The 17,444-nt window shown below is 35.9% G+C and overlaps 1 protein-coding gene across 1 annotated transcript in view; it reads right to left on the reverse strand.

Annotated features, from left to right (window-relative positions):
• GABRB1 (gamma-aminobutyric acid type A receptor subunit beta1) overlaps positions 1-17,444 on the reverse strand; it is a 381,935-nt gene that overhangs the window by 227,874 nt on the left and 136,617 nt on the right. The window contains exon 4 of the mRNA XM_066281210.1: positions 10,845-11,065. Coding sequence (XP_066137307.1) covers positions 10,845-11,065 — 221 coding nt within the window. The remainder of the gene's footprint in view (positions 1-10,844; positions 11,066-17,444) is intronic.

Genomic DNA, 17,444 nt, shown 5'->3' on the forward strand with positions numbered 1-17,444 from the left:
ACTTTTATAATTTTGATTTTATCATTTTTTTAATCTTCAAATGACTTGTAGATAGGTCAACTTTGGAGAAATTTAATTAATAATTATAATTTTAATCTTAGAATTCTCTTTTTTCTTTTGGAGCCACTAAGTTTTGTTTTTGTTTTTGTTTTTCACTTTCCTTTTTTTTTTTTTTTTTGTATTTTTCTGAAGCTGGAAACGGGGAGAGACAGTCAGACAGACTCCCGCGTGCGCCCGACCGCCCGGCACGCCCACCAGGGGCAACACTCTGCCCACTAGGGGGCGATGCTCTGCCCCTCCGGGGCGTCGCTCTGCCGCGACCAGAGCCACTCTAGCGCCTGGGGCAGAGGCCAAGGAGCCATCCCCAGCGCCCAGGCCATCTTTGCTCCAATGAAGCCTTGGCTGCGGGAGGGGAAGAGAGAGACAGAGAGGAAGCGGGGGGGGGGGGTGGAGAAGCAAATGGGCGCTTCTCCTATGTGCCCTGGCCGGGAATCGAACCCGGGTCCCCCGCATGCCAGGCCGACGCTCTACCGCTGAGCCAACCGGCCAGAGCCTTAAGTTTTGTTTTTTATGTCTCAAATATTTTTACAAAACATTTAAAAGCTGGCAGGTCCTGGGACCTAGGGCTATCATTCCTGAGAATAAAATATTATTGAACTTAAAGAGATAAAGTCCCTCTTTCCTGGTTTTGTTTACATTTCAATGAAGAAGATAGAGATTTGTAAATAACATGTATACATAATACTTAAGTGTCACTCAACTTCAGAATTTTACTTTAGTTATTAAGATATAATCATCTAGATCAGGGGTAGTCAACCTTTTTATACCTATTGCCCACTTTTGTACCTCTGTTAGTAGTAAAATTTTCTAACCGCCCACCAGTTCTACAGTAATGGTGATTTATAAAGTAGGGAAGTAACTTTATAATATTTATAAAGCAGAGTTATAGCAAGTTAAAACATATAATAATAATTACTTACCAAGTACTTTATGTCAGATTTTCGCTAAGTTTGGGAGAATAAATCTTTATAAAACAACTTACTATAGTTAAATCTATCTTTTTATTTATACTTTGATTGCTCCTCTACCGCCCACCATGAAAGCTGGAGTGCCCACTAGTGGGCGGTAGGGACCAGGTTGACTACCACTGATCTAGATTCTAGAGTAATACATTTCTCCACCTTCAGTAATTTTTTGATATTTAGGAAGAATGAAGAACTCTTCTCTAAGCAACTTAATACAAGTTGGAAAACAAGCATGAAAGTGTGAAGATTTAATAAAAAATAAAAATTGTATTTACATTATTTGTTATTGACATTGAAGTATCTATCACTGCTTTGCAATTAAAAAATATGGACCAGGCAGCTCTTAGCTCCAACTTTGTGTAATTTCATTATAAGTTGGCTTTAGGCTAACAACTCCATCTTTGTCTTTACTGAAAAGGAGAAAAAACATCTTGGAAATACAAAATTAAAAATTTTCTAGAAGATATAGAAATGCAAGTACTAATTTTCTGGACAAAAAGCTGTTCCCATGATAGAACTGTCTATATCCTGTTAAGAACAAAGCAAGCTTTACTTGTATAAACAGAACTCATTGTTCCAGACAGGGGAAAAAAAGTAGATTATGTAAGAAAACATTTTTCCCAGAAATGTGTTTTGTGGATTGAGACACTCAGAAGAATGACACATTAATTCTAATAAATTGTGTTCCTCATTGTTTCATTAGTTCTTTTAGCTATAATAAAACAATATTAAATTTACTGCAATATATACTATTAACATCAATAAGATTACTTGGGTTGATATAAAAATAAGTTAATATTTTTCTAAAATGTTTAGCCTTAAAGAATATGGCTTTTATTATATGTACTTTAATGGCATGTATCCTTCCAGAAATCCTCTTTGATATTTCTGTTCTAAAGTAGACTATTGCTTTTGTGACAATGATGGGATATTGCATAATCCACAAACATCATGTTCAATTGATTGCTCCACATCTGGAAAGTTATGACATCATAGTACTTAATAAGAAAAAGTGACATAACAGGCTTAGTATTATTTCTAATAGACAAACCAAAGTAAAATTTTAAGCATGAGAAACACTCGGCTTTCCTTCGGTATACAAAGTTAGTAACCGAATTGCAGTATAGACAACTGGTGGCTTCTGGGGTTGCCATTTCACAATCTGGGTACATTACATGGAAAGAAATGCTGACTTTAACGTGGTGCCTCTAAAGGTTAGTAAAGAAAAATTTGGCCTTTATTTTGATAATGCTTATTATTATGTCATTAGCATGCATTTATTATTTTGTGTAATACACATACCACAAGTTTTAGAGAAGACAAGCAAATGCTCATCAGATCCTTACAATGTGTCAAGAATGTTGTAAGTACTTTGCTGTTATTAACTTATTTAATATATAATAAAACCCCATAAGATAGGGGTTTTATATAAAAAAATGTTACCTATCTTATAAGATAAGTAACATTGTTATCTCAATTCTATAAATGAGAAAAGATCACTGTAGATTTCATTATAGGTTGGCTTTAGGTCAAAAGAAAAGATAGAACATGGATAAGCATTTTTAAATTTTAATAAAATTTCTAGCTTAGCTGTATTTAATCTTTATTTTTACAAAAGTAATGGTTTTCCACATAAAGCACTAATAAAAGTTTCCTTTAAAATATGTATGCATTTATATTTATACACATGTATACGTACTTAATGAATCAGTATTTTAAGATAATATACAGTTGTGGCCAAAATTATAGAAGTAGTACTAAGATTGTTGAAAATGATGGTTTAATGGAATAAATTGAAGATTCTGGAGATTACTTTAAAAAATTCATAGATGGTTATCAAAACTTAATACATATTCTTCAAAGTGTTGTCATTCATATACAATAACTAAGATCTAAGATTCATAATACATTGTCTAAGATACTTGGTTTTTCTTTTCTCCACTGTTCTCTCTTTTTCAACTTCTTCCCTTCCTTCCTTCCTTCTTTCTTTCTTTCTTTCATTTTTTCTTTATATTTTCACTTATTCTGATAGTTCACATTGGTGTTACTCCACAAAGACTCATCAAGTTAATGCATTTGAGGAGCTGTGACTATTGTACAGCTAAATTATGGTCACTCTTCTTACTTAATTTTTCAACATTAATCAAATAAGTAACCTAATCATAGTGATATATCCACAGGTCATGTAACTTCACAATAGTAACTACAAAATTACTTGAATTGCTCATTTGGTATTGAATCAATCACAATGTCATATTTATCCCCCTCCCCCCCAAAATTAACAAACATCATTTTATCATAAGCTTTTTCATATATAAATAGATAAATAAAAACTATAAAAATAAAAACTTTAAGAGGCAAAAATACAGCTCTTTCCCTGGAGAAAATTTTAAATAGCTCTTTCTGTACTCCACTGATGAAACTCTAGAATATAAGTCAACTCCAGTGTGAGAGGAATAACAACACTGTGTGTTTTGATAAGGGAATTGTAAATAGAGTCTCCAGGCATTCTTTTTAATAAAGTGAAGTACCTCTTTTTTATGCATGGCTTGTTTCTCTCTCTCCCATTTGAAGTAAAAAGTTTCTTTCTCTTAACAGGATGCATTTATCAAAACCCACCAGTCCTCCCTTGCAAACACTACACCAGCCCACATATTTATTCTTTGCAATCAATGATATTTTTTGTCCAACATACTGCACAGTATATAAGCCCCATGCGATTTGACAAGGATTCTTGAATAAAAGAGTAATTGTCTCTATATGAGAAAAGTCTGTGGGGAGAGAGACATTTTTTCAGGGTGTACAATCAATATGTAGAACTAATATAAAACATTTAGGACCCCCGAAACTGCTTTTGAAATCAATGCTGGTGAACTTTATCTGGCTCTGTATTATCAAGATAATTGTCTTTCTGTTTTATTTTACTTTACATAACAACCAAGACAAGATGAGATGATCCTCCAAAGAATAGTGGAAAACTTTCTCTTCCCTTTACAGTCAATAAGTGTAGCTATTGATTTTATTCTCATGTATAACCCATGGTCAAGCACCGTCAAGAACATCAAAAAATCGATTCAGAGTAGAGTTTGTTAGGAAATACAGTAAGGACTGCTCACCCTCATCAGGCCACAGGTTTCTGGTGAACATTAGATACATTTCTGTAACCAGAAGCTGAAAGATTCTCTTTGGAATTTGGAGTCACGAGTATGTGCTATAAAACCTGACAAAGTTGTGCCCATTTAAAAAAACTCACACATTTGGCAGAGCTATTCGCATTTATGCTGTGTACCCCCTGCAATTATTTTCATTTCTCTAAGAGTGAGCAGTGAAAGTGTTATTCAAGAACGACTGTCTTCCTAGAAATGAACCGCAGGAAAACAAGTACTGACACAGAACAATAATAAGCTGCTCTGTGCAAGTGCTGAGAGTGTAAACTGAAATGAGAAGATTCGGTTTAAAACTCTGCTTTCAACATTCATGATGGCTTTGCAAATTCACTTTTCAAGGTAATGACTAGAGGGACTACAATGCTACCCTCTACAAAGGTGGAAATATACGTTTTTCAAAATGGAAGAAAAATCGCAAAACAAATGAAAACGCTTCCCTTTGATGGAGGAAAGATAGAGGGAGGATTGGAACAGCAAAGGGTCAGATTTCTTTTTATAGTTTGATTTTAGGACCATGGAAACAGTCTATGTAATTATAAAATTAAGTTTAAAATCTAAGCCAAAAGCAAAATGAAGTAAAAGAGTAGCTTAACCATGCATAAGGAACTACTAAACTGAAACTTAAAAATATAACTTAGAACATGGTAATTCTAGCCTGACCAGGCAGTGGCGCAGTGGATAGAGCATTGGACTGGGATGTGGAGGATCCAGGTTTGAAACCCTGAGGTCACTGGCTTGAGCGTGGGCTCATCTGGTTTGAGCAGGGCTCACCAGCTTGAACCCAAGGTTGCTGGCTTGGGCAAAGGGTCACTGGTCTGCTGTAGTCCCACAGTCAAGGCACATATGAGAAAGCAATCAATGAACAACTAAGGTGCCATAACAAAGAATTAATGCTTCTCATTTCTCTCCCTTCCTCTCTGTCTCTGTCTGTCCCTATCTGTCCCTCTCTGTGTCTCTCTCTGTCTGTCACAAAAAACAAACAAACAAACAAACAAGAACCATGGTAATTGTACAAATGTTTGTATTACAATATCCTGAAGACAAATATCAAGGTAAAGTAAAATCATTAGGATAAGCCCTAATCCAGTATGACTGGTGTCTTTATAAAAAGGGAATAAAGAGGTAACATATGGAAGGATGGAGGTATGAAAGACCCAGGGAGAAGTTACCTACAGCCCAGGGAGGGAGGCCTGGAGTAGATCCCTCCCTCACAGCCTTCAAGGAAACTGACTTTGCAGACTCCAGAACTGTGAGACAATACACTCCTGGTGTTTACACCACCCATTTTCTGATAACTTTGTTACAGCAGTCCTAGCAAACTGATATAATTACATATAAATTAACAAGATTATTATAGTAGATATAGCAGGTTGTCAATGCTTAAATCAGCCCATCAATTTTCGATCACAAAAAGAGACATAGGTAAGTACTTGTGTCTCCTGACAGAAGTACACAATATGTCTTATGAAGCAGTCTTGCCAAAGCACAATATAATAACTGATATAAATCTGACCAAAAAAAAATCTGACCAAGCCTCAGATATAGGAAATAGAGGAACATACTTACAGGAGATGTAATCATAAAGAAATTAAATAATTTAAACAATTACAGGGGGAATAAAGGAATAAGATATATTTAGATTAAAAGAAATTTTAGGTAATTCGTCAGACAATTACAATGTGCACATTAGTTGGGACCTGATTTTAAAAAAGTAAATATGCCCTGGCTGGTTGGCTCAGTGGTAGAGTGTCGGTCTGGCGTGCGGGGGACCCGGGTTTGATTCCCGGCCAGGGCACATAGGAGAAGCGCCCATTTGCTTCTCCATCCCCCCCCCCTCCTTCCTCTCTGTCTCTCTCTTCCCCTCCCGCAGCCAAGGCTCCGTTGGAGCAAAGATGGCCCGGGCGCTGGGGATGGCTCCTTGGCCTCTGCCCCAGGTGCTAGAGTGGCTCTGGTCGCCGCAGAGCGACGCCCCCTGGTAGGCAGAGCATCACCCCTGGTGGGCGTGCCGGGTGGATCCCGGTCCGACGCATGCGGGAGTCTGTCTGACTGTCTTTCCCTGTTTCCAGCTTCAGAAAAATACAAAAAAAAAAAAAGTAAATAATAAATTATGAGAAAGATAAAGTTACTTTAGACCTCCTAGTATTGGTATTTGTAAAAGTATCATATTAATATCATATACAGTAGTTCACAGTGTTGTAGTAATGGTTAAATATGACAATATAAGTAGAACACTTAGCATAGTGCCTAGTGCATTATGTAGTTTTAACTATTTATTTTCCTCGGTAGTATAAATTCCATGATACAATTGCAATCAGTATTAGTTAAGATAATGTGATATGTAACTCTTATTCTGTGAATGCTTATAGTGTGTGTACACTAGTCTACATATATACTGTATAACGCATTTACAGAATATCTAGATGAACCAGTATTTGGCCAGAGGCTTTTCACTATGAATTTCTCTCCCCATTCTCACATAGACCCTCCAAATTACCCCGTCCCTGGCTCACCTTTGATAGGAGATGCAGGAAAAAAGCATATAAAACTTTGAAAGAAAAACCAAGGCAAAGGTTAAGAGGGAAATGCAAAAAGGAAGAGCAGTTTAAGGAGGTTAATTACACCACTAAAATTCTCCCCAGAATTAAGTCATTCCGTGCCTGCCATTTTTAGGGAAAGATAAACACAGTCTTTCAGCACTTGCAGGCTAGGCCTGGAGAGAATCATGCAGCCAGCTGGGTCATGTTTGGACAAGAGGCAGAACACATCTGGTCATTAATAGTGATGATTGCTCTTTGGTTAAGAGCCATCATTTAGATATCAGAAATGATGCAGCTGACAACTATCCTTAGTCAGGTGACCATATCCTACAATTTTTCTTTTCGATTTTTCAAACATTTATTTGGTTTGAAAGAGGGGATACAAAGATTTAAGATAATAGAGTTTACATTTCCAGCAAATATACAATATTGTTTGCATCACAGGAAAATAATGCAAAGGCACAGAAAGATAGAATATCATAAGAGAGTTACAAACAATTATCATGGGCCTTTCTGAGATTAAAGTGAATTAAGATATTAAATGAGCCTGACCTGTGGTGGTGCAGTGGGATAAAGCGTCGACCTGGAATACTGAGGTCGTCGGTTTGAAACCCTGGGCTTGCCTGGTCAAGGCACATATGGGAGTTGATGCTTCCTGATCCTCCCCCTTCTCTCTCTCTCTCTCTCTCTCTCTCTCTCTCCCCTCTCTCTAAAAATCAATAAATAAAATTTAAATTAAAAAAATGATATTAAATGAGAGAGTTTTTTTCTGGTTAAGATGATGGTAAACATCCTCACAGAGAAAATGGAATTTGAGGAAGGCTTTAAAACAGGGGTCGGGAACCTACGGCTCACGAACCAGATGTGACTCTTTTGATGGCTGCATCTGGCTCGCAGACAAATCTTTAATTAAAAAAATGTTAAAGTCCTGGCCGGTTTGCTCAGTGGTAGAGCGTCGGCCTGGCGTGCGGGGGACCCCGGTTCGATTCCCGTCCAGGGCACATAGAAGAAGCGCCCATTTGCTTCTCCACCCTCCCCCTCCTTCCTCTCTGTCTCTCTCTTCCCCTCCTGCAGCCAAGGCTCCATTGGAGCAAAGATAGCCCGGGCGCTAGGGATGGCTCCTTGGCCGCTGCCCCAGGTGCTAGAGTGGCTCTGGTCGCTGCAGAGCGAGGCCCCCTGGTGGGCGTGCCAGGTGGATCACGGTTGGGCGCATGCGCGGGAGTCTGTCTGACTGTCTCTCCCCGTTTCCAGCTTCAGAAAAATACAAAAAAAATGTTAAAAATATAAAAAATTCTCATGTATTACAATCCATTCATTTCCTACTGCTCATGTTCATGGTTGCGGGTGGCTGGAGCCAATCACAGCTGTCCTCTGGGACAACACCAAATTTTTATTGGAAATGCATAACATACACAGGTCATTGTATGGCTCTCATGGAATTATATTTTAAAATATGTGGCATTCATGGCTCTCTCAGCCAAAGAGGTTTCCGACCCCTTCTTTAAAAAATAGTATGATAGGAAAAAGTAGTGAAGTAGGGGCTAACATCGTTAGAGACAGAGAAGGAAGGGCATTTCAGTAGGGTTATAAATTTGCCAGATAAAATACAGCAAGCTCAGTTAAATTTAAATTTTAAGTAAACAGCAAATAGATTTTTTTTTTTTTTTAGTATAGGTATGATGTATACAATATTTGGGACATCTTAAGTTTGAAATGTTCTGGATGTGTTTAGAGAATAGTAAGTTGTTTTATAAAGTTTTTTGCTTCATGAAAAAAGGAAACAGGCAACAATGTGGGAAAGACATTTTGGTTATACATAGAGGGTTTTAGATTTCACACAGAAAACTACTAAAAATGTACTTATAAGGACTATGGAAGATTATTATTATTTTTTTTAGCGTGAGAGTGATATAATCTGACATGTACTGTAGAAAAAAATAACAGTGTTGAAAAGGGGAAAAGTTGAGACAGAAAGTTGGCCAGCAAGTGACATATAGGAGGATACTGATTTACTTAGGTAATGGACAGGGTTTGGAAATAGACATGTGTTGAGATAGAGTAGAAGCAGCAAGGTGGACCTCAGATGTAAAGTCAAAGATGCTACATTTATGCTTATTGCCTGGGATGATGATGACTTTGTTAGCAGCTGGGAAAGGCGTAGGATCTGGTTTGAGGACAAACAAATAATGTGAAATAAAGGTCATGTCAGGAGGAAGTGGCAAGGTATACAGATACAGATGAAAAAGATGCTCAGTAAGTAACCAGAAATATTTTTCTGTGCTCAGTGGTCTTGGGATTTTAAATATTTACGCTTTTGAATTCAAGGAGTTGGTCATAATTAGAGGCAAAAGAAGAAGCAATAATTGAATAGCAAAAACAAACAAACAAAAACAAGAATAACAAAACAATGATGTTGAGTCTTGGAAATCCTAAAGTCACAGTTAGTCATCGCTTTGTAAATTATTCAGAGAAATCAAGAGTTATTTTAGGAATGTAGCATGGATGAGAGCTGCCATGGCTTTGGAGACTGAAGAGCCAGTAGGTGAGAGGAAAGCAAAGGACTGATGCTTATAGAGAAAACTGAGGACAAGGAGCCAATAGAGAGTAAAGACTGCAGAATTTAATACAGACGGAGTTAAAGTATGAAAAGAGTGTGCAACAATAAGATTAAAGATGATCAACCACTATTAAGTTCAATAGTTTTATTGAAGATACATTTTCTCCACTTGCATATTGTTTGGGGATATTGGTGAATGTACAGACATTACTAGTAAGATTTTGGTCCTTAACTAGAGTTTTAACTCAGAGTTGATGGTGTAAGAAAAGATTTCTAAAGGCTGATGAGCACTCTATAATAGAAAATTTGTGGTTGTATGAATTTGTGGATGTATAGTTTTTAGTAACTTCTCAAAAGGATCACAAAAAATGATGAAAAATTAAAAGACCACCGTTTTTACATATCCTACAATTCAGATATTTTGTAAAGCTGTAAACTAATTTGAATTTTAACCTATAATTATAGCCTTAAAAGAACCCTGAACTGCAGGAGGGTTAATAATAGAGCTCTATATCTGATACCTCCCTAATACTTGATTCTTAAAGATATAAAGAAGTAAAACAAAATCCACTATAATGCAAAATGATGCTGATATAAAGTAAAGGTAACCTAACTAAATGTAAATATATCATGTTTATGGATTATAAGACCTTATCATTTAAGGTGTCAATTTTCCCAAACTGACCTATAGATTCAATGTAATCTCAATCATAACCTCAGCAGTCATTTTTGGTACGAAGGTGCAAAGGACCTAGCATATCCAGAGAAGTAATCTTAATTAGCAAGTATCAAGTTGTAGGACTGGACTTCATGACCTGACATATAGAAAGAGCAACTAAAATATTGTAATACTGCCTTAGGATGAACAAACATAACAATGGAATAGAATAAAGCCTAGATATAGACTCCTACTTATTTGAAGACACAAAAACAACCCAACAGGAAAAGAAAAGTATTTTCAGTAAAGGATGCTAGAATAACTGGATAGCTATATGGAAAAACTGAACCTCAATCCTTACCTCACATGAAACAAAAATAATAATTTAATTTGAATGATATACTTAAATATAAAAGCTAAAACAGAAATTTAAGGAAATAAACTATGGATTTTCTCAAAGTCACTACAAATATTGTCTTATTTCTTTAAGATATTGTTTTCTAATTCTCTTTAACAATTAAGTAGTTATACTGAATATCTAGAACACATTTTAGTCCAGTCTGGGTGGCTCCAAGATAACCAAGCTCCAATTGGTTAAAAACTTTACCACTCCTGTAATTACCCAGATGTGAAATCTGTCTGGCAAAAACATTTTCTTATTATTATTTATTATTTAAAGTTCAGGGCAAATAATCTATTTATCTTTGGTGGACAAAATTGCCTAATTTAGTCCAAATGGTTTCAAAAGAGATTTTCTGGTCTTTAATATCATTCTATTATATATATAAAATCTTCTATATATTTTCTTACTTGCTTCTCTCTCTCTCTCTGCCCATTTTCAAATGGAAAAAAATCCACCTAAAACAACAACAGTAAAACATCTAACACAAAAGCACTTACCGGAGTCCATAGAGAACTGTTCCATCAGGATGCAGCCGGATCATTCGGTTTTTCACTGTAACCCCATGCACAAATGACTTCTTGTCATTCAGAAAGTAGGTATCTGGTACCCAGAGTTGATCAGCTACCCTGTTGTCTAGCGTGAGATTTAGTGGGATTCCAGAATAAGAAAGCCTTTTGTCTTTCCAAGACTGCTGGAAATACATGGTGAGTGTATAATCCTGTGAAATAAATAAGACCAAAAAAAGAATTTTACTATCATCATCATCATCATCATCATCATCATCATCACCTGAGGTCTTTTGTCAAGAACATGATAGCTTATAGTATTATGGCTGCCCAGAGGCCCATAGTCTCACTGTTCCCTAAGAGGTTACATTTGAATATATTGAAATTTACATCTCTAAATATAAGACAACCAATAAATGAGCACTAGAGCAACAATTAAATACATATACAATGATTTTCATCAATATATGGCAAATCCATTTAACTGAATTTTAATGTTTGAAGTTAAGGTGATGATACCAGGGGGAAGGTTATAAAAGGGATTTATACCAAGAGATCCATGTTCACAAAAATTGACCTCTGGATATTATATTTACAGTGCTACATATTTTGGAGGAGAATGTTTGTTAAATAATAACTAAAAAAATATATGTACAAAGGAGAGGGTTATTGGCAAACTGTAAATGCCTTTTGAATGTAAATGATGTTTGCCTGATAAAGGTTATCAATACCATTATCTGAATCTTTCTAGCAAGTGACAACTTGTTTGACAGCCCTGAAAGGCAGCTGATAAAGCGCATTTGTACGGAGGTGTTTTTTGGCAGAGAACATCAGTGGTGGAACTGCTCAAGTCTCTTACCCTCATTCCTGGTTTGTTTTAAGAATTTGTTTGAGATCAGAGTTGGGTTTGTACTTGAGTTTGTTTCCTCACTTCCTATAAAATGTTACAGTATGGAGGTGCTTTTGCGCTTTTCTTTTTTCCCAGGTTTCCCCTGGCAGTGAGAGACCGGAAGATTTGAGCTAAATAAATGGATCAAACTTAAAGGAGAAGAATGATTATCTTGCAGGCATCCCCAAACTACGGCCCCCTGAGGCCATTTTTCCAGCCCCCTGCCGCACTTCTGGAAGGGGCACCTCTTTCATTGGTGGTCAGTGAGAGAAGCAGTGTATGTGGCAGCCCTCCAACCATCTGAGGGACAGTGAACTGGCCCCCTGTGTAAAAAGTTTGGGGACCCCTTAGAGCATTAGTTATTATCTGTTTTTAAAGAAATCTTTTAATACAAAAGGTAATTGTCCATTAAAGAATAAATAGTAGCAATGAAATCATAAAGTCTTTAAGATGTGGGTCCCAAGATAATAAAAACAGAAGCTACAGTTTTTCTTTTAAATGACATTTATGTGTTAATGGTGACTCTGTGACTAGTAGCAGCTAAGAAAACACTGTATAACTCCAACACAATGTCTGTGTACTGCCATTGTTGTACATAGTGGTATGTGCTTTACATGCATACCACTGACTCACATCATGCCCTGCATGTTGGCAAACTATACTTTATCTAGAACCCTATTATGAGTATTAAGGCATTTCTAAAATAATCTTAAAAGATAACTCAGTATTCATTCTGAATAATGAGGTTCAGTGTCCTTTAACCATTATATTCAAGAATGCTTCCACTGTTTACTCAGAACCCATCTTGCAATAATTCAAAGCCATTCTTTCTATTTCAATGACAAGGACATTTGCTATTAATCACACAATATTTCTTTTAAAGCTCTAAAATCTCCTTCTACCTTACCTTCAATTATAAAAAATAAGAAAGAAAGAAACCCACTGGGTTACATACTGTACAATTATTTTCTCAATTGCTACCTCTCTCACTTGAATCCTCTTCAAGTTCTTAACATCACACCTTTCAAAGGGAAGTGAAATAGAAAAATCCTGGTCTTTAGATTTCAAAATACTTCATTCCATGATTTACTATATGTAGAGCTATGTAACCCTGAACAGCTAATTTAACCCCTTGTATCTCAAGTACTTCATTTAAAAAATAAAGATAATAGCATTTTACTGGCTTATTGTGAACATTGCTTGGGAAAATTATGGTCAAGGGACTTTAGAAACTGTAACTTGTTAAACAAAAAATAATCTTCAAAATTGTTTATTCATTGCTATTTAAAGATTTAGATCATCCTTCCAAATCACTCTGAGTGTACAAATTCATTTTCGTAAGCATTTCTATTTTTTAAAGAGATGTTTATGAAAGAATTTGTAGGCAAGACATCTTTGACCATGAAAATAAGCATTTGTCTGTGATCAGTTGTAAGTTTTGGTGTTGGGTGCTTGTTTGTAATTCAGCCAGTGTAAGAAAATTAATAATTAGCCAAAGAAATGTTGTCGTACATTTTGCCACGGGGATCAGCACAATCTGCAGTGGAATACATGTTTCAGCGCTCACGCTGAATACTCATGAGCTTTCAGAATCTCAGGAGTGTTACAAAGGGTTTCTTCACAAGGAGACCATGAAGTGAAATCTTTACTTCACATGTTCCTCGATAAAATTTTAATGTGTAATAGGAACACACTTATTATTGTAAAGTATAAAGATTATATGTACTTATAAAATACTACTTTAGTAATATATTCTATACTTAACACATGAGTTTGTGGTAAGTAAACAATGGTAAGTGAAAAGGATGAAATAATGTAAGCGTAAGTAAGCTCTGTGTAGATGTAAGTGTGTGTGTGGAGTGGGTGTGGGTGTTTGCAGATTTCCCTCTTCTTGTTCTGGAAACTATTTTGTTTCCTGTAGAGAGAGAACTGTACACACATAGTAAGATCTTTGCTCTATACAACTCACTCTGTTTTCAACAGATATTAACTAAAATTCACATTATGGTTCTAAATGAAAGCAATAATTTACCTTATTTTCAATAAGAAGTAATTCAGTGAAAATTTGTGAATGCCTGTATGTGACATTTGGATGTGGGTGTGGAACAAGCACCCTTCAAAACTTTTCTTCTTATGCATTATTTTAATCTGATTCTATGAAAAATGATAACATAGACATATGTGATTTATAACCTTAGTAAAAATCTTTTTGAAGTTAATGATAATTGTCAGGTAATGGTGAATGTTATAGAAAGACTTAGAACATAGCAATCTCTCCTTTCTATACTATTTACATTATACCACATGCGTGACAGCATTCTTTCCCCCAGAGAGTGCTCTGTGCTTTGTGGTTTTTATAGCTCTTAATATCTGATATCACAGTTGTTCTCAGAACCTTGTGACACAGGTCATATCTCTATGATACAATTTATAATTTACATGTTTGAGAAACAATTTACTTAAATAAATTATGCTTTCTCTCTAGACCTTAATATATAATTATATATAGATAGTGACATCTGAATATAATAAAGCCTATGACATCATTTTGGTGTATCCAATTTTTAGATAGAAATGAAAGGTTTAAAATTGCTGTATTTTTTTTCTCTTATACAACAGATTTTCTGTTACTTCTTCAGTAGTCCAAACTGCAAGCACTTTAGGGAGAATAATTTTTTTTTTCAGAAAGAAATCAAAGGTATTAATGCTTTGGCCAAAAACACTAAAATCATTTTTCTTCCAAGTATTTACAAGTGTTCAATCAGCTTTCTCAAGTGTGCAAGCTACACCTTGAGAGGAACCGTAACATATTTAGAAACCATAGGCCATAGGGGGTTCTTTGACACTGAGACAAATTGATGGGATTAATGGGTATGAGATTGCTAATGAAATTGGTCAGGCTAATTCAGGCACAGGAGAATTTAATTCATTGAGAAAAAGCAAGATAGACGATAGCAAATTGAGAGTGCTCAATTGAGCTCCAAAAGGATACACTTTTTAAATCTAAAAATGCTTAAAGAAACAAGAATGTATTTATTAAGGTCTACTGGAAAGTTCTGTACATTTTTGGAATAAAACAAAATACAAATTTTTCTTACCGTCAATAAACTTTATTAAATAATATATTTCCACACCAATCCTATCTTCCAAATATGGTCCGAAATGGTTTGCTGAGCTGAATTAAGCCTTTCTGCAATCTCTGATGTTGTCAGAAAAGGATCTTGCTCCAACATGGTCTTAACAACATCATCATCGATCAAAGATGGTCGCCCAGAATGTGGCTTATCAGAAAGGTCGAAATCACCTGTTTTGAATTTTTTGAACCATCTTCTGCATGTCCTATCAGAAACTGTACCTTCATCAAACACTTTCAATAAATTTCTATATACTTCTGTAGCATTTCTTCCTTGTTGAAATTCGTATACAATACAGTGGCGTAAATGAACTTTATCAGTAACCATGGGTACACTATCGCTTCACACATAAGACTAACGTGAATCAACTTTGTTTTAGTTAATTTGCTACATCAGTATGTATACATTAAGTGATAAAAATAGAGAGGGACACATGTGCCAAATAAACATGTGCTTATCTGTCAAAACTTGTTGTGATAGAAATGAACAGAACTTTCCGGTAGACCTTAGAATAAAGATAGCATTTGTTTTACATAGTAGTTTTTTATTTTTTATTTTTATTTTTTATAGAGACAGAGAGAGAGTCAGAGAGAGGGATAGATAGGGACAGACAGATAGGAATGGAGAGAGATGAGAAGCATCAATCATTAGTTTTTTGTTGCAACACCTTAGTTGTTCATTGATTGCTTTCTCATATGTGCCTTGACCGGGGGCCTTCAGCAGACCAAGTAACCCCTTGCTCGAGCCAACGACCTTGAGTCCAAGCTGATGATCTTTTTGCTCAAACCAGATGAGCCCACGCTCAAGCTGGCGACATCGGGATCTTGAGCCTGGGTCTCCGCATCCCAGTTTGACGCTCTATACACTGCGCCACCGCCTGGTCAGACGATAGTAGTTTTTTTTTTTAATTGAATTGAATTTATTGAGGTGACATTGGTTAATATAATTATACAGCTGTCAGGTGCCCAGTTCTACAACACATCTCTGTACACTGTATTACTCGGCAATTTTGCACCCCCCCCAAGGGGACATTTAGCAATGTCTGGAGACAGTTTGGTTGCTACAACTGGGAGTACTGCTGTGTGTTACTAGCATCTGTGGGTAGAAGCAAGGGATGCCCCCTACATAATACACTGCACAGTAAGCCCCCTGTAGCACAGAATTATTTAGTTCAGAAGGTCAGTAATGCCAAGGTAAGAAACCCTATTTTAGATGAAAGCATCTTTCTTTTTAGTATCAGTAAAAAAATTCCAAAATATTTTATCAGTATTTATGATGAATAATATGTATATTAATATGTCTCCCCCAAAGATTTTAATATATCCCTCAAAATTTGTGAATGGTAGCATTAAATCATTTATAATTTGCTACTTTACAATAAAAAATCATTTGATAAGAATCTATTAACTATCTAGCATCAGAATAGGAGAAAGAGTTATGTGCTTTAGAAAATATGTATGTTGAGGTGTGTATTTTACCAGAATGAGCTCAAGAACGCTTCACAGTGGGTTGGAAAAGTGAGAGTGCCTTGTTGCTGCCTCCATGATCAGCACATTTCAGACCAATGGTTAGTGAAGAGACAAAATATTTTATTAACATCTTGTAATATTTCATTTACTCAAAAAAATCAGGTGAACAGTTTTTCCACTTTACATTGTCTTCAAAAAAGGCTATGTATCTATATAGAAAGAACCAGGGCTCATACACATATTTGTATTTTATTTTTTATCATGTGAATATATGTTATAAGGGGCCCCAAATACAAATCTCTCTTTCCTGAAAAATATTTATGCCAGTTTACTTGAACTTGAGATCTGCTCTTTCCAAAGCTAAAGCTACTTTCCCCAAATGCTGATTGTAGGACAGCTATGCATCATTGCCTACAACTTCTACAGTCCAGTCTGTGATGGCAAATGCCTTGTCTGCAGAAACCTTTGACTGTGTAAGGCCAATTTCTATATCCATAATGCTGCCCCTCCTCCCACCTTGAGAATAGAAAGTAGATATCTGATTTAAGAGCACCTGATCCACAGGCCAGCAATATATTTGTGCCTGGCTCAAAGAGATGAGAGGAACCAGTCTTCTGCCAGAAATCTGCTATTGGATAATAAATTTGAAACAGGAAATGTAAGACCAAGAGCAAAGGTCATGATAACAACTAAGGCTGCACTTTCATTAAGGGGTTATGAATAAAAAGAGATCACTATGAATAAAAAGAGGAAGCCAGCCTACAGAGGAAGAAATAAAATAGAAAAAGATGTAGATAATAGCCTTAAGAGGAAGAGTCTGACATTGTTATAGAATGAAAAACCAAGTTCATGAAGACGTTCTACTTCCTATATTTATTTCTTGTGAGATCTGGACATGTTCAATACTTCAATTTCTTATAAACTTCCTGTCTCATTATGACACACTCCACTTTCCTGTGCTAAGTTGATTCTATCTTTATTTCTTCTAATCAGAAAGAGCTATATTAATGATGTTGATCAACATCCATGCCAGAATCTCATTAAGCACTAATTATACACATTAAGAAAACGCAGGAAAAGCAATCATCTGGCCCATCTC

This window comes from Saccopteryx bilineata, chromosome 5 (assembly GCF_036850765.1).
Source record: "Saccopteryx bilineata isolate mSacBil1 chromosome 5, mSacBil1_pri_phased_curated, whole genome shotgun sequence".
NCBI lineage: Eukaryota > Metazoa > Chordata > Mammalia > Chiroptera > Emballonuridae > Saccopteryx > Saccopteryx bilineata.